The sequence below is a fragment of the Oncorhynchus mykiss genome, chromosome 2 (genome assembly GCF_013265735.2).
Source record: "Oncorhynchus mykiss isolate Arlee chromosome 2, USDA_OmykA_1.1, whole genome shotgun sequence".
NCBI lineage: Eukaryota > Metazoa > Chordata > Actinopteri > Salmoniformes > Salmonidae > Oncorhynchus > Oncorhynchus mykiss.
In genome coordinates, this window is record NC_048566.1 from 82,552,005 (window position 1) to 82,575,292 (window position 23,288).

General features: G+C 44.0%; 1 protein-coding gene across 2 annotated transcripts in view; it reads right to left on the minus strand.

The window, feature by feature from the left end:
* LOC110497694 (inositol 1,4,5-trisphosphate receptor type 2) overlaps positions 1-23,288 on the minus strand; it is a 170,024-nt gene that overhangs the window by 122,647 nt on the left and 24,089 nt on the right. For both annotated transcript variants that reach the window (XM_036956593.1, XM_036956603.1), the window contains exons 6-27: positions 21,710-21,808; positions 20,577-20,660; positions 20,122-20,268; positions 19,617-19,712; positions 18,100-18,153; positions 16,110-16,261; positions 15,631-15,730; positions 15,263-15,423; positions 14,152-14,293; positions 13,454-13,612; positions 12,770-12,942; positions 12,124-12,243; positions 11,626-11,808; positions 11,148-11,399; positions 10,661-10,808; positions 9,700-9,847; positions 9,130-9,326; positions 8,612-8,735; positions 4,105-4,156; positions 951-1,116; positions 680-847; positions 423-512 (exon numbers count right to left, since the gene is read on the minus strand). In XM_036956593.1, the coding sequence (XP_036812488.1) occupies positions 423-512; positions 680-847; positions 951-1,116; positions 4,105-4,156; positions 8,612-8,735; positions 9,130-9,326; positions 9,700-9,847; positions 10,661-10,808; positions 11,148-11,399; positions 11,626-11,808; positions 12,124-12,243; positions 12,770-12,942; positions 13,454-13,612; positions 14,152-14,293; positions 15,263-15,423; positions 15,631-15,730; positions 16,110-16,261; positions 18,100-18,153; positions 19,617-19,712; positions 20,122-20,268; positions 20,577-20,660; positions 21,710-21,808 (3,015 nt within the window). The remainder of the gene's footprint in view (positions 1-422; positions 513-679; positions 848-950; positions 1,117-4,104; positions 4,157-8,611; positions 8,736-9,129; positions 9,327-9,699; positions 9,848-10,660; positions 10,809-11,147; positions 11,400-11,625; positions 11,809-12,123; positions 12,244-12,769; positions 12,943-13,453; positions 13,613-14,151; positions 14,294-15,262; positions 15,424-15,630; positions 15,731-16,109; positions 16,262-18,099; positions 18,154-19,616; positions 19,713-20,121; positions 20,269-20,576; positions 20,661-21,709; positions 21,809-23,288) is intronic.

Below are 23,288 nucleotides of genomic sequence, written 5' to 3' on the forward strand. Positions count from 1 at the left end.
TGCTTTCAATGAGAATGACATATCTATAACTCACATTTCTTTGTGAATTTGGTCAGGTCACCCAAAAAGTTACATATTGCAGCTGTAATATATGTATATTATTTTGCTATGTCAACATATCATTGTAAATATTTTGGTACCAAACTGGTGGCAGTTGTGAAAAAAAGTTTATATTTGGAAGATACGCAGAGTTAATTAAATATGTTTTTGTTATAGGTGCTTATTTCATTAATTTAGCTATTTTCTCTTGAACCATATGGTATATCCACTAGAAACTTGTGGTCAATATGGACAGACATAAAAAACATATTTTTAAATAGATTACCTGTTCATGACCAAAATTAGAGAAAGTAAATTACCCATAACTTTGCAACCCTATACCACACACACACACAGTTCAAGGAGACAGAATAGCAGCCCACCTCTTTGACAATGTTGTAGTTGTTAGCTTTGTTGCTGTCTATCTGTGGCTTCACATCTCCGCCCTGTACTGGGCTCAGGATTCCAGCCTCCTGTCAATCACACATTACACAAAAATACATTTAGATTTGAAGAAATTACTTGGATATCAAGTAAGGATTCAGCCCTCGCTCAGCCATTAGCTCTCTATGATGTGTGGCAATTGTGGCCTGTAGGGGGCATACTATACTGTAGTATAGTGTACTGTAGTGTGATGTACCTCCATGGTCTGCTCCTTGCCCTGACTCTCTCCTATGTCCTCACTACCGTAGGCTCCACTTTTCTCCACCCACAGTTCAGACTTCTCCACTGTCAGCCTTAGCTGGTCCAGGTCTGTCTTGATCTGCTTGTAGTTCTCTACATCCTGCTCCGACACCAGCAACTGGACCTGCAAGGGACCACAGAAACACACACAGTGAGATCAAACACACACACACACACAGATCAGACACAAGCGCATGTGTACACACACACACACACAGTGCTGTTACCTGTTTGAAGGCCTGTAGGACCTCTGCTCTCTGGCTGAAGTGTTTGAACATGAGCTGCAGTGAGCCTGAGACCAGTGGGGGGTAGTCCTGCATGATGAGGTGGATCAGCACCCTCAGGAAGGTCCTACCCCCTTCGTCATCCAGCTCCACAGCACTACACTCTGAACTGGAAGCACCAGACGCAGGGTTAGAAAGAGACATTGGAGGCATACACAGTGTTTTGACAAACACTGGCACACTAGAGATGGGCATTTGAAGTACTTTCCCTATTCAAATAATATCATGACAAACTTTTGTAAAACTTTTGTAAAACTTTTTTTTTGAAAGAACAGTTGTTTGCTGCACAAATCTATAGAGACAGTCGTTTGCTACTGCTGCTGCTAGACAGGGGAAGATTGTTAACTTTCTCTCTAATTTGGCATAAGAGGCTATGAGTCACAGACAAAAATAATAGTCCTGATTGGCCTATAGGTGGCGCTGTTGTAAACAGTCTCACTTAAACCCTGTTTGACCGAGGGACTTGAAATGTATGTAGGCATCTTTCCACATGGTGAACAAACTTGCCTTAAGGACCCATAAGGTCCATCAGGATAGATCTTGGACATTTAGGAAAACCTTTGAAAAACATATTCTTATTAACCATATGTCCAAATAATACCAAATTGGTTAAGAGATGGCTAGGCTCTTGCTAAATCAGGAAATCATATTTTACGTGTCCATATAAGTCCGTTGAAAATCCACTCCACAATGGCCTATCAACTTGAAACGTTTTAGAGTCATTACCACAATGAACTGTGTAATGTTTGGCATTGATATCTTAAAAAAGGAAACTATAAACAGATCACTATTCTGACTTTGTAACACTAATGCTTAAAGGCCCAGTGCAGTCAAAAACTTGAATTGTCTGTGTTTTATATACACACACTCAGTGGCCAGTTTATTTAGGTACACCACCCCTTTAATGAAAATTGCTACATGGCAGTGGCTTGCTATATAAAGTAGGCAGACAGGCATCCACTTACTCTTAGATTGAACATTAGAATTGGAAAACCTTGTGACCTAAGTGACTGAGCGTGGTATGATCGTCAGTGACAGGCTTGCCAGATCCAGTATCTCAGAAACTGCCGTCCTCCTGGGCTTCACACACGACAGTGTCTAGGGTTTACAGAGAATGGTGTAACAAACAAAAAACATCCAGTCAAGCAGCAGTCCTGTGGGTGAAAACAGCTCAGATGCAGAATGATATTTCAGAAAGCACAACTCGTCGGCCCTGGTCACGGATGGGCTGTTGCAGGAGTTGACCACACTGGGTTCTACTCCCATTAGCTAAAAACAAGAAAAGGTGTCTCCAGTGGCATGTGATCAACAATTGAAGAGTGGAAAAACCTTGCCAGGTCCGACAAATCCCGGTTTCTGTTGCATCATGCTCATGACAGTCAGTATTTTGCATAAGCAGCATGAGTCCATGGACCCATCCTGCCTGGTGTCAACGGTACAGGCTGCTGGTGGTGGTGTCCTGGTGTGGGGAATGTTTTCATGACACACGTTAGGTCCCTTATATACCAATTGTACAACGATTGAACGCCATAGCGTATCTGAACATGCTTGCTGACCAAACCCAATAGAGCATCTATGGGATGAGATAGACTGACTGTTCGCAGAATGTACCGCCGTCCCATCTGCAGCATGGACCAACATCCCTGTGGAACGTTTCCGTCACCTTGTAGAATCCCATGCCCCGAAGAATTAAGGCTGTTCTGAAGGCAAAGGGGGGGTTTAACCCGGTACTAGATGAGTGTACCTAATAAACTGGCCACTGAGTGTATATTTTCACACTATGAGGTTGGAATAATACAGTGAAATTGTGAAAATTATGAAACTGTCTAAGTGTTGATACATTCAAAGATGGCTACACTATACCAGTAGATGCATATTTTCACATACGCTAATGAGCTAAAAATACTTCTAAAATAATCTCATGAACCATAGGACCAAATCACACCAAATGTGTTCGGAATGTCGGCCCATGGTACGTCTTAACTCAGGTTTTTATCAAACTAAGGGATTGGTCAAAACATGGCTGAGTTACTGAAACTGTGTCCATTTAAAACCACTGATTTGTTATCCAACTGATCTTGTGGCCTTTCATCCTGTGAACTCCATTAATTGTGACTCGCAGCTATATTTTTTCATTCCTTTTTGCATTGATTAGAAATATCCCACTTCACCTGCTAGGCAACATATAGAGCCACTGACCGTAGTGCAGCTTTGATTGCCCAACAATAACAAGCTACATATGTGAAACGTGTGCAGGCTACCGGTATAACTTTATGGACGCACCTCGTAAAAACTACATCCAAGAGTTTATTTATTTTTCTACCCAATTTCGTGACTACGATCTTGTCTCAACTCTGCAACTCCCCAATGGGCTCGGGAGAGGCATGCATCCTCCAAAACATGACCCGCCAAGCATTCAACTGACGACAAAAGTCAGAATGCAGGTGCCCGGCCCGCCACAAGGAGTCGCTAGAGCGCGATGTGCCAAGTAAAGCCCCCCTGGCCAAACCCTCCCCTAACCCGGGCGACGCTTGTCCACCATATGGGACTCCCGGTCACGGCCGTTTGTGACACAGCCTGGGATCGAACTCTAGGCTGTAGTGACACCGCAACACTTCGATGCAGTGCCTTAGACCGCTACGCCACTTGGGAGGCCCAAGAGTTTCTGGTTTTATTAAATTAAGAACGGCAATTGTCATGTTCATTCATAGTTTTGAGGTCTTCACTATTATTCAACAATCTAGAAAATATAAAAAATAAAGACAAACCTTGGAATGAGTATGTGTGTCCAAACCTTGACTGGTTCTGTACTCGTATGTAGCAATGTCACATGAAAACTTTATTTAATTCAGACAAATCCTTTTCATTGTGAAAATAGGCCTATAATTATTTATATATTTTGAATAAATAGTCTCGCAAGTAATCGAATAGTAACGTCAATTCAGATATTCAATTAACCGTGCCCATCCATCCATATGGCACACACAGACATATAGGCATACATACAGCACTTTTCTCTGAACTATGGGACGCACCAGAACGCCCCATTCGTCACACACATGCACGCATACATAAACACAACACACAGTTTACTTACCTTCCAGCAAACATGGTCTCTGCTTTGGCTGCAATCTCATCTATGTCTGGATCTGAAATTGAACAAAATAATGTGAATCACTGAACCCAATTATAGAAAGCCCAAATAAGCCAAGTCCAGAAAGTAATTAGTGCCTGTGACAGCACAGCTCAAACAACTGATTACAACAGTAATCAACAAACCAGCAGGATTCCCTTAAGCATTGACTGACACACTCTAGATTCTCCTAGCCTGGTCCCATTGCAACCAGGCCTCTACATTGTGACCACCCCTGAATGCCCATCCGATAGCCGCAGCCCGCTAGCTGTCTAGAGCATATTGGACTGTTAGCTGTATAGATCCATTGGCCAATTTCTTGGGCCACTATACCTATTTTGCCAATTGGACTGACCCCTCTGCTCCTAGGAACCCTACTAATCCATCACGACTGGTCTATCGATGTCACCGCACGTGGAGGCCAAAACAAACTTTCCTCCATCGAGATGTCCCTCTAAGGCCCTTCTGCTAGCTTGCTAGCCCCGGTATGCTAGCTGGTTGGGCTGTCCGTGTCTCCAGCCAGCCCAACCACTCACTGGACCCCTATTGATCACCCGGCTATGCATGCCTCTCCCTAATATCAATATGCCTTGTCCATTACGGTCCTGGGTAGTGATTACTGTCTTATTTCACTGTAGAGCCTCTAGCCCAGCTCAATATGCCTTAAACTACCATTTAGTTCCACCTCCCACATATGCGGTGACATCACCTGGTTTAAACGTCTCCAGAGACAAATCTCTCTCATCATTACTCAATGCCTAGGTTTACCTCAAATGTACTCACATCCTACCATACCTCCGTCTGTACATTATGCCTTGAATCTATTCTCTCACACCCAGAAACCTGCTCCTTTTACTCTCTGCTCTGAACGCACTAAACAACCAGTCCTGATAGTCTTTAGCCATACCCTCATCCTACTCCTACTCTGTTCCTCTGGGGATCCAGGCCCTGCAGTGCCTAGCTCCACTCCTACTCCTCAGGTGCTCTCATTTGTTGACTTCTGTAACCGTAAAAGCCTTGGTTTCATGCATGTTAACATTAGAAGCCTCCTCCCTAAGTTTGTTTTATTCACTGTTTTAGCACACTCTGCCAACCCGGATGTCCTAGCCATGTCTGAAACCTGGCTTAGGAAGTCCACCAAAAACCCTGAAATTTTAATTCCTAACAATAACATTTTCCAACAAGATAGAACTGACAAAGGGGGCGGTCTTGCAATCTACTGCAGAGATAGCCTGCAGAGTTCGGTCTTACTATCCAGGTTTGTACCCAAACAATTCGAACTTCTACTTTTAAAAATCCATCTTTCCAGAAACAAGTCTCTCACTGTTACCACTTGCTATAGACCACCTTCAGCCCCCAGCTGTGCCATGGACACCGTATGTGAATTCTTTGCCCCCCATCTATCGTAAAGAGCTCGTGCTGCTTGGTGACCTAAACTGTGACATGCTTAACACCCCGGCCATCCTATAGTCTAAGATTGATGCCCTCAATCTCACACAAATTATCAATGAACCCACCAGGTACAAACCCAAATCCGTAAACATGGGCACCCTCATAGATACCATCCTAACCAAATAGACCTCTGCTGTTTTCAACCAAGATCTCAGCGATCCCTTCCTCATTGCCTGCATCCATAATGGGTCTTCAGTAAAACGACCACCCATCATCACTGTCAAACGCTCCCTAAAACACTTCAGCGAGCAGGCCTTTCTAATCAACCTGGACCGGGTATCCTGGAAGGATATTGACCTCATCCCGTCAGTAGAGGATGCCTGGTTATTCTTTAAAGTGCCTTCCTCACCATCTTAAATAAGCATGCCCGATTCAAAAATAATTAGAACCAGGAACAGATATAGCCCTTGGTTCTCTCTAGGCCCGACTGCCCTTGACTAGCAGAAAAACATCCTGTAGCATTCTGCATTAGCATCGAACAGCCCCGTGATATGCAACTTTTCAGGGGTTAGGAACAAATATACACAGGCATTTAGGAAAGCGAAGGCTAGCATTTTCAAGCAGAATTTGCAACCTGTAGCACAAACTCAAAAAAGTTCTGGGACACTAAAGTCCATGAAGAATAAGAGCAAGAAACCTCCCAGCTGCCCCCTGCACTGAGGCTAGGAAACAGTTACAACCAATAAATCCACTATAATTGAGAATTTAAATAAGCATTTTTCTACAGCTGGCCATGCTTTCCACCTGGCTACCCCAACCCTGGTCAATAGCCCTGCGCTCCCCACAGCAACTCGCCCATACCTCCCCCACTTCTCCACCCAAAAACAGATAGCTTATGTTCTGAAAGAGCTGCAAAATCTGGACCCCTACAAATCCGCCGGGCTAGACAATCTGGGCCCTCTCTTTCTAATATGATCTGCCGAAATTGTTGCAACCCCTATTACTAGCCAGATCAACCTCTCTTTCGTCTGAGATTCCCATAGATTAGAAAGCTGCTGCGGTCATCCGCCTCTTCAAAGGGGGAGACACTCTAGACCCAAACTGCTACAGACCTATATCTATTCTACCCTGCCTTTCTAAGGTCTTCGAAAGCCAAGTTAACAGATTATCAACCATTTCGAATCACACCGTACCTTCTCCGCTATGCAATCTGGTTTCCGAGCTGGTCATGGGTGCACCTCAGCCACACTCAAGGTCCTAAATGATATCATAACCGCCATCGATAAGAGACATTACTGTGCAGCCGTATTCATCGACCTGGCCAAGGCATTCGACTCTGTCAATCACAACATTCTTATTGGCAGAGTCAACAGTCTTGGTTTCTCAAATGACTGCCTCGCCTGGTTCACCAACTACTACTCAGATAGAGTTCAGTATGTGATATTGGAGTGCCTGTTGTCCGGACCTCTGGCAGTCTCTATGGGGGTGGCACAGGGTTCAATTCTCAGGCCGACTCTCTTCTCTGTATACATCAATGTCGCTCTTGCTGCTGGCGATTCTTTGATCCACCTCTACGCAGATGACACAATTCTGTATACTTCTGGCCCTTCTTTGGACACTGTGTTAACTAACCTCCGGATGAGCTTCAATGCCATACAACTCTTTCTGTGGCCTCCAACTGCTCTTCAATGCAAGTAAAACTAAATGCATGCTCTTCAACCAATCACTACCCGCACCTGCCCGCCCGTCCAACATCACTACTCTGGACGGTTCTGACTTAGAATATGTGGATAACTACAAATACCTAGGTGTCTGGTTAGACTGTAAACTCTCCTTCCAGACTCACATTAAGCATCTCCAATCCAAAATGAAATCTAGAAACGGCTTCCTATTTCGCATCAAAGCATCATTCACTCATGCTGCCAAACATACCCTCGTAAAACTGACCATCCTACCAATCCTCGACTTTGGCGATGTCATTTACAAAATAGCCTCCAACACTCTACTCAACAAATTGGACGCAGTCTATCACAGTGCCATCCGTTTTGACACCAAAGCCCCATATAGTACCCACCACTGTGACCTGTACGCTCTCGTTGGCTGGCCCTCGCTTCATACTCGTCACCAAACCCACTGGCTCCAGGTCATCTACAAGTCTCTGCTAGGTAAAGCCCCGCCTTATCTCAGCTCATTGGTCACCATAGCAGCACGCGCTCCAGCAGGTGTATCTCACTGGTCACTCCCAAAATCAATGCTTCCTTTGGCCGCCTCTCCTTCCAGTTCTCTGCTGCCAATGACTGGATCGAACTGCAAAAATCACTAAAGCTGGAGATTTGCAAATAAATTAATTAAAAATCCTACAATGTGATTTTCTGGATTTTTTTTCTCATTTTGTCTGTCATAGTTGAAGTGTACATATGATGAAAATTACAGGCCTCATCTTTTTAAGTGGGAGAACTTGCACAATTGGTGGCTGACTAAATACACCCCCCCCCCCACTGTAGCTCATCTGTAAATAGCCCATCCAATCTACCTCATCCCCATACTGTATTTATTTATCTTACTCCTTTGCACCCCAGTATCTCTACTTGCACATTCATCTTCTGCACATCCTACCATTCCAGTGTTTAATTGCTATATTGTAATTAATTTGTCACCATAGCCTATTTATTGCCTTACCTCTCTTATCCTACCTCATTTGCACATGATGTATATAGATTTTTCTACTGTATTATCTACCGTGCTTCTACACCTGCATTGCTTGCTGTTTGGGGTTTTAGGCTGGGTTTCTGTACAGCACTTTGAGATATCAGCTGATGTACGAAGGGCTATATAAATACATTTGATTTGATATTATTGACTGTATGTGTTTATTCCATGTGTAACTGTGTTGTTGTATGTGTTCAACTGCTTTGCTTTATCTTGGCCAGGTCGCAGTTGCAAATGAGAACTTGTTCTCAACTAGCCAACCTGGTTAAATAAAGGTGAAATAAAAAATAATAAAAAATAGGAGTTGGCAAGACAGTACAACAGATCTGAGACCAGGCCAAGATGTCCATATGTGACGGTAGAGTTTTACCTGACATGGAAGGGAATTCAGACACCGACATAGAGCTGTCTGGTAGATTCCTGTCCCCAAATTCTTTCTTATAGATGGATAGCAAGTAGGTGATCCTGTAGTCCAGCCGCACACTCAGGATGAACTGATGGGAGAACAAGATAGAAGGCGATAAAGAAGGCGATAAAAAAGGGTCACAATGTCGAATACCTCAAATCCATATTCAAGCTAAAAGTGATAAATCAGAGACCTTAAAACAGTGGTTACCAAACTATGTTTAGAGATCACTTGTAATCAACACCACAAAAAAAGTTTAGCAAGGATCTCATTTTATGACGCAATTCATGATTTCTAGAACAAGTGGTTGCGTTCCATTTCTCTACCCTTGACCCAGAAGTATACACACGATCACTTACCCTTAAGCATTTAAAAGCATTGGAGACGGTGTAGAGAATCAGACCACAGCCAGCCTCAAGCCGCTACTTTAGAACAGTTACAGGTAACTGGCCCTCCAGACCACATGGTGGCGCTCCACTCACCTGTAGGATCTCAATGATTTTGAGCTTGGTATCCATGACCATGACGTCCTCGTTGTCAGGCAGAAGGAAGGGCTGTATTCCGTGCTGGAGGGACGGGGGCGTGTCGGGGAGGTGGTGAGGCAGGACGTACCCTCTACTCAGCACCATCTGTGTCATCATCTCCCCCACGCCGTGGATGGTACGCAACACGTTGTTTCCTGGAGGACAGGGAGACCATGGAGGTATTCATTAGGAACCAAACATAAGGAAACGGACTGAAACAGAGAGGGACTACCTGGCTTTGTCCAATAAGGAATGCTAATATTCTGTTGCAAAACATTTGAAAACATTTTACGCTGTGTGTCCTAATTAACACTACACAGAACATAAAAGCACTTTTGACTTCAGTAAGTATAATAAAGAGATGAGGAACAGAACCCATGTCTCTTGAAGTTTCAGATCTGGAAACTCATCTATCAATTAGCCTATATGCACTGTGTATGCTTAATAAACTTAGTAAACAAATACATTGTTTTGTGATTTAACAAAATGTTTGAATCAGTTAATTAATTAATTCTCTGTGTGACTCACCTGCCTCGGGACTCTTGCTGAGCTTGTCCATGTAGGTGAGTGGGTGTTGGACAAAGTCCAGTATGGCCAGGAGGGTGCGTGTGAGACGCAGCAGCTCACTGAAGCTGTAGAAGCCAAAGTAGACCAGGTTACGGGCCAGATGTACCACCTACAAGACCAGAGAAGAGGGAAGGATTTCCCCAGAGGCCAGAGTTAGACGCAACTTTAACATCAGAAAGTGATCGTGTCTGTTACTTTCTTTGTGTTGGGCGTGGGGGGGGGGGGGGGGGGGGGGGGGTCACCACTGGGTGAGATGGGAGAATGATTGTTGTAAGGTTGTATTATTGTGTTTGTAATGTTATATTGTATATCTTGTGAAAATTGTAATAAAAATTGACCCGAAAAAAAAGAAAGTGAGCATGTCTATGTAATAGGGATTTTAATGTTTGTGCTTTTCTGATAACTAATTTCTGTGTTCTATTCATGTGCTGTTCTAATAACCAATTTCTGTGTTCTATTCATGTGCTGTTCTAATAACCAATTTCTGTGTTCATGCAAGTGACTGATTTAACGCATTCTCAATTATCAGTATCTGCAATTTGTCAGTACGCCCAGACCTTGTTGTTAGAATGAAAGATATCTCAGTTTTAAGGTCTCAGCTTAGAGAGAAGAAGCCTCGTGAGTTATTGGTCTGTCACATGTTATGAACCAGTATTGGTCAGTCACATGAATGAAACAAAACGTCAATGATTAATTATGCTAAATCATGCAAATATAACTTGTCCATGTACTGCCCAGGCAGAGCTTCTGACTGACATGTGTACTATGGTGCACTGAGTTGGTTGGAACCTCTCCAGCGCACTGACAAACAATGATTCATTTAAGATTGACTTCGAGTGTCCCTGTGTAAGAATTTCCATGACATCTATGTCCATAGTTTGGAATGGATAACAACCAATTACAAATAGTTGTGTGTTTTTACCTCTAGAGTCAATTCATTCTTCTCTTTGTCTCCGAAGGGAAAGGGTTGGCTGACCACGTCTTTGAGGTATTCCTCTACAAACTCCATGGTGGGGGCAAACTTCCTCTTCATCTCCTCTCTGGAGGTGTCTCTGAACTCATACTCATACCTATGGAGACCGTTATTATATAGCACAGCAACTATGCAATCTCTACATGAGAAACTAATTAACAAAGCAATTCAATCAGTTGTTTAAAGCTGTGAAATAGACCTTCAGCCTAGAAAATCTGACTGCAATGTTTCTCTAGAGAAAATAAAGTGTTCTCGCTACCTAGATGCATGAAACATGCAGCAAACTGAAGATGCAATTCATCTGTGATAAATCTCTAACCAGAGGCTGTTTCCTTTCATGTGGTGTGCCAGTTACAGATACAGTATGCTATTGTCACATCCACAGATCCCAAAGCCACATAAACAACACCCCCCCCCCCCCCCCCCCCACACTCACTCGTGGATGGTGATCTTGGAGGGGATCTCGGTCCAGAGGCGGGCATAGCGCACAGCCACCACGGCCTCCTGGGGCTCGCGGTCCACGTGCATGTGCAGCATGAGGCGGCAGAAAGAGGCACGCAGGTTGTAGGGCAGGCAGTCGTCAAACATGCAGCGCAGGATCAGTTCCACAGGCAGCTGGCTGGACAACCGGTTGATGGCCAGGTACTGGCGGTCCAGACACATCTTGGCAAAAAGGTTGAGCTGGTATCTGGAGGGTGAATGGGGAAGGGGGAGAGAAAATACACGGAAGATAGGTGTCATAGGTGTGTCATAGAAATATGACATGAAATGTTTGGTAGTTGAGCTGGACTGTTGCCTAACGGACCCGAAACTAAGTTGGACAGTCGATACATCAATAAATTGGCGAACCAATGTTTCGCCATAGAGTCCAATAAAGACCCCCAGAACACCTTGCTGCAGCAGCTGTCTAGTACCTGTAGTAGGTGATGATGTCACTGTCCAGCTTGTGGTTGCCCTTGGCGTCCTGGGCCAGGTGGCGGATGGACTTGCCGTGCGGCTCCTTGTGGCTGTCGATCCAGTAGAGCCACACCTCCTCATCCTCTGTGTCCTCCAGCAGCAAGGACGACTCCAGGGATGTCTCTGTGTTTGGGATTAGCCTGGGTGGGAGGAAAAGGAAGAGGAGAAGGAGAGAAGGAAATGGAAGTATTTATTCTTCACTCTGGAGCTCAACCACATACCCACGTATACACTACCACACACAAGATCTGCTACTTCTCTTTGCACATCTGCATACACCAGCTTAATGACATTCACCCATGCGGTGCCTTCTTACACAGATATACCAGCTTATGTGATTGTGAACTTCTAGTGTATAGCACAGCCAGGTCAAACATCAGTCCCCAATCTGAAAACCTGGCCACCAGTGTTAGGTAGAGCGCACAGGCGTGTGTATATGTGTGCGTGAGACTCACTTGGTCTGGATGAGGATGTCAGCATTGGCGGAGTTCAACATGAATTTACAGATAAGCTCCTGTGTCACTGGAATGGCCGTCTTATTGGACACACACAGGTCTGACAGATAGTCCAGGAACCTGATTGGACAGAAGAGGACAACCAAACGTATTGGACTAAATATGCTCAAAGACGTTGAACCCAGTAGAGTGGCTTACCAATACCTAACAATCATAGGCAACACAAATATACAGTAATATACATTTTTTGTTTGTGTGGCACATTGTGCTTTTTAGCCCCAGTGTGCATATCTATTTGTGGATCAAATGTGTGTGGGGGTGTGTCATATATGCATGTTATAATTATGCAATAAGGCCCAAGGGTGCATGGTATATGGCCAATATATCACGGGTAAGGACTGTTCTTAGCACGACGAAACGCAGAGTGCCTGGATACAGCCCTTAGCTGTGGTATATTGGCCATATACCCCCGAGGTGCCTTATTACTATTATAAACTGGTTACCAACATAATTTGAACAGTACAAATATATATTTTGTCATATCCGTGATATACGGTCTGATATACCACGGCTTTCAGGGCTTGAACCATCCAGTTTATAATGTGTGTTAGGTATATTCCTCCTCCCTGTACTGCTCTGTCCTGACCTGGGCTCTCGGTTGCGTCGCAGCAGTTTGACGAAGGTCTCAATCTCCTTGGCTGTGATGTGTTTCTCCAGCAGCTTGCGGTTGTTGTGGAGCAGAGCTGTAATTGTGTCCTCCGCCAGGATCTCATAACCGATCTGAGACTGCATGATGGAGAACTTCTTGGCTATGTACTCCTGGAGGGCAGAAGGAGACCAGTTAGTCGAAATGGATACCCTTATAGGAATACATCTGGGTTGTGTATATGAACTTGAGATACTTCAACCAGCATACAATGGATCTTCATCGTTCCCAAACACGACTGCCTAAATATAAGCTTATATTATAAACTGGGTGGTTCGAGCCCTGAATGCTGATTGGCTGACAGTCGTGGTATATCAGACCGTATACCACGGGTATGACAAAATATTAATTTTTGCTGCTCTAATGATGGTAACCAGTTTACAATAGCAATAAGGCACCTCGGGGGGGTTATGGTATATAGCCAGTATACCACAGCTAAAGGCTGTTCTTAGGCACGACGCATCGCGGAGTGCCTGGACACAGCCCTTAGCTGTGATATATTGGCCATATACCACACCCCCTCCGGCCAAATTGCTTACTTATATAACATACAGTTAGTTATTGATCATATAGACCAAGATAGAGTCAGGGTTGTGAGTTGGACAAAGCTACAGTGCTACTAGCCTGGTTCTTGCGGTAGTCCTGTTGGGAGTGGCGCAGCACCCGGTAGCACAGCTGCAGCATGTACTTAAAGGGAGCGTAGCGCTGGTCCCCCAAGTCCTCCAGCTTCAGCATGGGACCCTCCCCCTGGTCCGTGAATGGAGCCTTCAGAATACCAAAAATCTGGAGAAAGCAGACAGCAGAAGAGATCAGAGACAGACAAAATTACTTGTTCATGATTCTGATTATTTTGTTGTCCGTATCATCCCTAATCACAGTAACTACCACTGCCAGCATCATTACTACTAACAATGCTATGACAATGCTATTAGCACAGCCTTAGGCAGAATTGACTTGAATTATTAATTCCTTCAATTACTGTGATCAGAGGGAGCCTGCTCTCTGCACTCTAATAAGTCACAGTGTAATGTGGAAGGAGACAGTGGAATTCACCTTCTAGCTTGGGTGCCAGTCTGCTTCTGCGTTAGCCAATACGTCTATGAAGTCAAAATAAATCTGCACACTTGTAGCTCAATTTAACAGTGTTTGTAAGATACAAAAAGCTTCTCTGTCATCATTACCCAATATATTTGTTATGACAATGACAGACAGCACAGGAACCGGCCAAAGCAGAATCAGACTCAAGACCAAAGCTAGAGGATACTCCTTTAGATACTCCTTTAGGTGATATTCTGGGAGAGTGTGTGTATGAGTGAGCTGACCTGGGCTAGAATGTTCTGTTCCCTCATTAGTTTCTGCCTTTCCCTGTTGGGGTTGGAGATGACCACAGACAGCACGTCCTGACCGTTGTTGGGGACCTCGCACACAAAGAAGATCAGGTCCTCCAACAGCTTGGTCACAAACCTGGGAAACACGGGCCCGCAAAAGAACATTAGTTAATTACACAGAACACATTATCTGTCTGAGAGACAGTTATTGCAGACACAGAACACATTATCTGTCTGAGAGACAGTTATTGCAGACACAGAACACATTATCTGTCTGAGAGACCGTTATTGCAGACACAGAACACATTATCTGTCTGAGAGACCGTTATTGCAGACACAGAACACATTACCTGTCTGAGAGACAGTTATTGCAGACACAGAACACATTATCTGTCTGAGAGACAGTTATTGCAGACACAGAACACATTATCTGTCTGAGAGACAGTTATTGCAGACACAGAACACATTATCTGTCTGAGAGACAGTTATTGCAGACACAGAACACATTATCTGTCTGAGAGACAGTTATTGCAAACACAGAACACATTATCTGTCTGAGAGACAGTTATTGCAGACACAGAACACATTATCTGTCTGAGAGACAGTTATTGCAGACACAGAACACATTATCTGTCTGAGAGACAGTTATTGCAGACACAGAGATTCCACAGAGAATGAGGAAATAAATACATGCAATAAAAATACTAATTGAAAACAGATTGAATTACATAGTATTGCACCAAATAAACAGTGTAACCCTGTTGGCTGTGGTACTAGGGGACATAATGTAGCTCCGATACGGACTCTATCACGTTGTATATTACTCAGGAGCTTTTCAATTGCACGTCTAACAACGTTACTGGCCGTCAAATCCTTGCTTTCTTTGTCCTGGTTTCCTCCATTTGACTGACTCTTAACTGACTTGCCTAGTTAAATAAAGGTAAAATAAAACATTTGGCTCCCTCGACCCCCTCCTCAAATGCACTTTGAGAGAGGAGCAAGGAATTTTAAAAAACAAGTAAGGAGGAAGCAAGGATTTGCTGGCAAGCGACATTTCCAGACACAGCCAGGATGTATTGGTTGTGTCAGCAGGACTGTGCTGTACCTCCTCTCGTTCTGAGCAATGTTGCCATACTGCAGCTTCTTCACGGTCGACTCCAGGACCTTGTTGGCATCGTTGGCAAAGTCCAGGTCTCGGACCTCAAACAGGGGTACAGAGACAATAGCAAATGCCTCCTTGTCCTCCTTCGTAGGGCACGTGCCAATCTGTGGGTAGAGGGAATTCAGTATGAAATTAACGACTCATGTACTGTAGGCTTATGGACTCAACAACAATCCCTCCAAACACCAGAATCAAACCTATGTCTAATAGTAACTTACAATGTTGAAAAGTTTTGGGGGAAAAGGTTGACTACATTGTGATAAGCACAATATCAGAAGTGGAACTTAAACAGCAGGGGTGTAGTATTGGACCTTGAGCATGACGGGGCGCTCCTCCTCAGCGTCGATGGGGAAGTTGGTGCTGCTCACCCAGGTGTTGGTACATAGGTGTCTCAGCCGTACGTACGAGTTCCTGAGGGAAGGCACAGTGTGTTTGAAGTGTGTTTTGAGTAGTGCTGAGCGATTAACTGAAATTCCGTAGGGTCAATTACTTGAATTCAATTTTTTTTTTTTTTTTTTTGTGAGCTCAATGCTCCGTTTCTCTAGAGAGAAATACTATCAAGCATGAGAAACATCAAATCAAGAACGAACTGTGGGACGTTGTACGCAGTTGTAGTTTTCAATAGGAAAATAGTCAACCTAGTTCTAACCCACCTCAAAAAACACATCTCTTTGCACTAGTTGAGTGTGTATATTGTTTCTTAGGATGTTCGAGATCTCTTCCAAGAGTCCTTTAAATGTATACAGTGTTTCAGATATTTTTAAATGTGTTTTAGGGGCCATTGTCTGACCTGGGCACCAGACAGTCAGCCATCTGCAGCGTGGTGGCGTCCAGCTCAAACAGAGAAGCGATGTCGTTGCCATGGGGCACAGACACCAGGGTGCAGGCTATCTTCTCTGCAGCCTGACGCTTCCTCTTGGAGTACGCTGTATCTGTCTCCGTCTGCAGACAGACAGCAGACACACAAAGATGGATACCAAAGTTCTTGCACCTAAAGCATTCTCAATGCTAATATCAATAAACCTGTGCCACAGATTCAAAGCGCTGTTAAAAAAAAAAAGATCTAATAAATTGTTGTTATTACAATGAGATAGTGGATGAGGTTTGGATTGCACTGTGTGGATGCTGCAGACAGATAACAGGCCAGTCCTGGGAGGGTTAACCGCTGTGCTCTATGCATGTCAATGGGAAAGAGCTCCTCTGAGCCACCCCTGTGCCTTATCACCTCCTCTCCTCTGGGTGACTCACACCATCCAGCAGTACATAACAGCAGAGCAGACAGCACGTCTGTCTCCCCTCCTCTATCTCGCTCTCTCAAAGAGCACCCCCACACTCAGACGTTATATAAGGGGCCCACTGAGTGTCTGAGACGAGTTGGTGTTCTTGTGTGAGCGGAGGCAGAATACCAATGCAGAAGGTCAGCAAGAGGAGGAAAGTCTGTATTGAAATAGAGTTTGTACATTGTCTACATTGTGTCCAGCGGTTGGAAAAGAACAGAAAAACGGAAAATAACATTTAAGGAACCGAAATGGAACCTGGAATTAAAGTGATCCATACTATACCAGAACAGGCCAGTTATTTTAAAAGCGTGGGTATCGGTTAATAACGTTCCAGGCATTATTTTCTAGTCCCACAAAAAATACAACAAAGCGCTTATGCAAAGTCCTCACTGTCACTCAGAAACATATTCCAGTGTCTGCCTGCAAGTTAAAGATCTTTGCCAGTGTGTGTGTGAGCGCATGTTTAGGCAACCTGCCCCTTCCCCCCTTCGAATCATAGGCTACTGTACCGACGTTACAAGCCTATTTCAGAAGATAGGGAGAATATTTTTAATTGGATAGAGAAGAACAGATACATTTCTTCAATGCTAGATAAGGATACTATAGGCCTAGTTATCAAGTTTCACTTATTAACTACAAAAATAGCTAGCTCAAAGGAAATGTAAAAGTTCCTCCATAGAAGCCACTCCTCCTAGGTATAATTCTGTGGACATAATTATATAATGCATATCATAACTAGATGGCCAGCGCTTCAAGCCTCCTCTTCAACCCTCTCTGGCTCTCTCACCACCTGCAACATTTCAGTAGCATCTTGTGCCATGGACAGACAAGTGTAGCCTATCACACCTGTAAACAACTAGCTTGCCTGCTCTATCCACACTGATTGGTGAAGTCATTTAATGAGCAAAAAAAAAGAAGGTTAAAAAAGGAATGATATAAACCAATACTTTTTTTTCTGCTCGGAACTGTAGAACGGAACAAAAAAACGGGGGTTCTGTTCAGAACGAAACGATTGGAAAATAATTTTGGTTCCAACCCCTGGTTGTGTATGTTGTGAGTATGTGTGCGCGTGCATGTGAGAGAGAGAGAAAGATAAAAAGAGAGAGAGGAAAGAAGGGAAGAAAGAGTTTGCATGTGAGCGGATGAGTCTGTTCTTGCTAGTGAGTGTAAGAGAGGAAAAGGTATTGCATAATAGGAGTTTGAGCGTGGTGGTGTGAGAGAACAGAGGGCCCAGCAGGAGGCCCGGGGTTTGACAGGTACACTCCCTCTATGAATGCATAGAAACACACCCACAAAGTTGCTCTCTTAGCAGAAACACAGAGGATGCACAGTTCCCTAAGCTTTTGATCTACCCTTTACGCAGTACTGTTAGTAAAATCTCATCTAAGAGACCGTGGTCATGCATTGTTAAACACCACACACACCAGAATACTCATAGATATTTCCACTGATTTCAACCACATGGTATGAGGTCCAGACTAAAACCAGTGTTTCACTAACCTGATTCACCTCTGCTTTAGATGCCACACTTTCATCCCGGAAATCAGGGTTAATCTATAGAAAGACAAGAAAGTCACTCAGTCAGTCACTTTCTTCATCAACGGTAACATTTTCCTCACAGCCAACTATTCAGACCCCACACTCTTCCCAATATTGTCTGAGAAACTATTCTAGATGAACCGTTTGTTGATTGTGATTAAGTTGACAGATTTGATTCACTTTATTATCTCCTTCGGGAAATTCTCCTTGCAGTGCTGCACCTGTACAGCACAATGAAGGAGATTAGAGAGAGAGGGCCATAATGGTGATGGGTCGCTTGCTCTTTTTGAACAGATCTTTTTTATGAACTTAGGGAACCGAATCGCATCTGTGAAAGAGCTGTTCATTTCGCTCCTTGATTGGCATCCTGATTTTGAGCTCAACGATTATAGATAAGTGATGAAAACATTATCTGAAAATGGTCATTTTTCACTGCAGGAACAATAGGTTCATGCTCAATTTTGCAGTGATTTCACAGTAATCTAATTTCATCAGGTAAAATGTATTTGAACTCACATTTCACATTCTGACATAATGGTAGGAAATGTGAAATTTGTCCGTTTTTTTCTAAGCACTACTGAACAATGAGCCGTTTAGGAACCAAATGAACGGCTCATTTTAGGTGAACGTAGCCAAACTATCCGGTTCACCATAAAGACTCGGAACACCCATCACTAGGCCATAAAAATGGGAACACTGCCATCTGCAGCACGTCTGGAACATCAACATCTGCTCACTACAAGCCTGATCGTAGATGTATAATGCACAGAAACAGTCTGTAGCTAGAGGCCTAGCCAAATCCCAACTCCTAGGACTACAGTTTTCATGCCATACATGAGTAATCAGTAGGGTTAGCTAAAGCACACAGTATTCAAAGAATCTCAGAGCTGATATAGGATCAGTGTTTACTTTTAGATCATAATTAATAGGATTATGTGGACAGGGAAGACCTGATTCTAGACCAGCACCCTTACAGCCTGACCACAGAGAGAGGACTGACATAAGAGACAACAGAGACAGTACAGAGACAGTAGTCTACACAGAAAGCTGCATTGTGGTCTGTTGGCATTTCTCTCAGTTTTATGTAAAGTAGGGATTAACCAACGGTGACAGGATGTTAACCGGAGTGGAAAACACCCACACATTGGCAATCAGTCAAGTCAGAAAACACTCAAACATGAGTTGGTAGCATTGGTAATTGCACATTTTAGTAAAAAATGTTCCATCATGTGATAAGATAGGTATTATCTTACATGGACTGTATTATATTGTGGGTTTTTGGAAATAAAAAAAGCTATGAAAGTGAACAACATCCTGTATTACTGTACAAGATGAGTCATTCATGGATAGAGTATTTAAATGAACGGTATTCAAATTGAGAAGCAGAGTCAAAACACAATGACAAGACAACCGATAACCACGACAACCGTTTGACACACAGTCAAAGAGAGAGAAGAGGGGAGAAGGTAACAGCCTACCTCTGCAGCCAGGTAGTTTCCAGTGGCCAGGTGTTTGAAGCGAAACAGGCTGTTCCATTGGCCGGCACCCCCTCTGCAGGGGTCGTAGTGCACAACCTGACAGAGAAAAACATTTAAAAACACACTGATCAACGAAGAAAGAGTTCTCAACATCACTCAGCTCCATTAATAACATCATAGTATGAGGTAATGTATTTGTTTACGAGGAAGACACTTGTTTAATCTCCCTCTGGGGAATTTCCTAATCAAAACAGGTTTTTCCACTAGTTCTACAAAATTATGAGCTAAAATCTGAGCAGAGAAAGTACTTCTAGCTCTGTCCCAATTCTCAGTTCTAAGTATACACTTGTTCACTTGACTTTGTTCAAATTAAAGGCAAAGGACTGGTGTAAGAAATATGGTGGAATCTAACCCACACCAATACATGTGTGGGGAGGAGTGCACGGGTGAACACTGGGAGAACTGGGACGGAACCATTGCAGTAGGCAAATAGTGCAGTAGGTACCTCTATTTCCCAGAGTGCTTTGGAGCTGGTGGCAGAGGTGGCAGACTGTCTCAGGGTGGTCCTGAGGAAGATGTGCTGCTGATTCCTGTATTCGTCACATGTCAAGAACTTCTCTTGTTCAGCGTGGAACAGACGTACCACATCACCCTGAGAGACGACAACATGGTTTAGCTGTTTGGGCTAAGAAACGAAATAAATACTTTAAAGTAACACTTGATTTGAGTTATCAACTGAGCATAAATGCATATAATTGTATTATTATAATCATGATGCCATAATAACTATTTGTGAAGCATTAAAAAAAATTGTACTTTAAAATGTGGATGTGACAGCATTAATTATTTCACCTGAGACGGAGAGCCCCCCCCATCAACAACATTTCCATACAACCCTCTGTCTGCACTGAAGGACATTAGGCGGACAGCATGTAGAAGAGGTAAGATAAAAACACTGACTCCTTTGAGGACGTCCTCTCTGTAGTCACTGAACTTCATGAACAGAGTGACCTTCCAGCTGGTGTTGCAGTTCACAGCGTTCACCTACAGAAAAACCAAGTAGAGGAGCAGAGAAGACCAACAGACTGTCATGACTATACCTGAATTATACACGTCTTTTCAGAGCCTAAGATGGTTAACCATTCCTGCAACAATGTCAGTTCTGCGACCATGAAGGGACTATTTTTATGGACAGCGATAGTCGAAAGGTAGAGAGGGAGACCGATAGAGAAAGACAGGTCAGAGGTGGCATTTGTAACCCCTTCGCCAGGGGGTATGTATGGACTGAAGTCTGTCGCACTACCACTAGACAAGATTCTTAAGGATCTGAATATCTACTGCAACCTGGTAGGTTTCCAAACGCATGTTATGATATGGGTGCGTTAGCAAGTCGTTATGGTTAAAGGTTAGGATAAGGTTAGGCTATGGCATGCTAGCGAGTGGTTAGGGTAAGTTTACCGTAGGTTCAGGCATACTAGCAAGTAGGTAAGGTAAGGGTCAGGATAAGGATAGAAAATAAAGACATGCCTAAACAAAAACATGCCTGGATTCGAACCACTGCCACTCGCATCTCATGCGCTTAAAAAGACAAACGTGCTGACCAGCAGCTCTTTGGGAGTCTTCAAAAATGCGACAATGATTTGGCCGGCAGGGATGTCCTTGTCCCATCGCGCACTAGCAACTCCTATGGTGGGCCAGGCGCAGTGCACGCTGACACGGTCGCCAGGTGTTCGGTAGTTCCTCCGACACATTGGTGCGGCTGGCTTCTGGGTTAAGTGGGCATTGTGTCAAGAAGCAGTGTGGCTTGGTTGGGTTTCGGAGGATGCACGGCTCGCGACCTTCGCCTCTTCCAAGTCCGCACGGGAGTTGCAGCGATGAGACAAGACTAACTATCAATTGGATACCACGAAATTGGGGAGGAAGGGATAAAAATATTAATAATTAAAAATACAAATGCAGGAATTGTTGGAGATAGCAGGCTGGGACAGACAACATGGCCATCATCCTCCTGCACTGGTTTTCCATGCGGTTTTCCATTTTTATATCGCAAGTGCTATACTGTAGCTCCAATCAAATTGTTTCATGGATCTTACCTCCTTGCAGCCAGGGTTGTCTAGCAGCTCAATGTTGCTGGCGTGGAGAGGCTGCCCTGCGTTCACGGGCATCAGGACCACTTTGTCTCCCACCACCACCTAGGGACCAACCACAGCAGGTCAGGCACTAGCACACACATGATTACAAGTAGAGTAGAGTGAGAGTAGAAAATAAATACAAATGAGGCAGATGCCTATGGGACCTATCACAGGACAATGGGACAGAGGTATGAGACACTACAAACAGCAAAGGTCCACAGTCACAACTTGTCCCATGCAAAGGGCAACTATCCATCTAAGAGATAAGCATTCCCCAGAACAATGCAAATAGAGTGAGTGGGCTTATTCTGTGTATCATTTTCAATAGTTGATGATCACAAACCATGGTCAAATTAAGGAAGTGAAGCATGTCGAGGGTTTATAGTGTATAGACATTCATTCACTCATACAGCCATGTGTGTGGTAGTGTGAAACGCTGAATGCAGTGTACTGTCCTGTGTGCACCAAAGTCTCAAACATCTCCATTCAAACTGTACTCTACATTCAAAACACATATCTCAATAAACAGAATGTAAATTGACAAAAATGGACAGGAGAAGAATTTTACTTAAAGGCACCCTTTCCAATAATGACGTAGAATCTATCTACACTTTACATGCAAAAGTATGTTGACACCCCTTCAAATTTGTGGATTCGGCTATTTCAACCACACCCGTTGCTGACAGCTGTATACAAATTTAGCACAGCCATGCAATCTCAATAGACAAACATTGGCAGTAGAATGGTCTTATTGAAGAGCTCAAACAAGTCAGTTCATCACATTTCTGCCCTGCTAGAGCTGCCCCGGTCAAATGTAAGTGCTGTTGTTGTGAAGTGGAAACGTCTAGGAGCAACAACGGCTCGGCCTAAAAGCTCGGCCACACAATCTTACAGAACGGGACCACCCAGTGATGAAGCACACAGCGCATAAAAATGGCCTGCCCTTGGTTGCAACACTCACTACCGAGTTCCAAACCGCCTCTTGAAGCAACGTCAGCATAATAACTGCTACTCTGGAGCTTAATAAAATGGGTTTCCATGGCCGAGCATCCGCACACAAGCTTAAGATCACCATGCGCAACAGCTGGAGTGGTGTAAAGCTTGCTGCCATTGGACTCTGGAGCAGTGGAAACGCATTGTCTGGAGCGATGAATCATGTTTCACCATCTGCCAGACAAATCAATGTTTGGAGGATGCCAGGAGAACGCTACCTGCCCAAATGCATAGCGTCAACTGTCAAGTTTGGTGGAGGGAGAATAATGGTCCGGGGCTGTTTTTCTTTTTTTTTACCCACAATGTCGTGGTATCCAACTGTTAGTAGTTACTATCTTGTCTCATCGCTACAACTCCCGTACGGGCTTGGGAGAGACGAAGGTCGAAAGCCATGCGTCCTCCGAAACACAACCCTACCGCATTGCTTCTTAACACAGCGCGCATCCAACTCGAAGCCAGCCGCACCAATGTGTCGGAGGAAACACCGTGCACCTGGCGGCCTGGTTAGCGTGCACTGCGCCCGGCCCGCCACAGGAGTCCCTAGTGC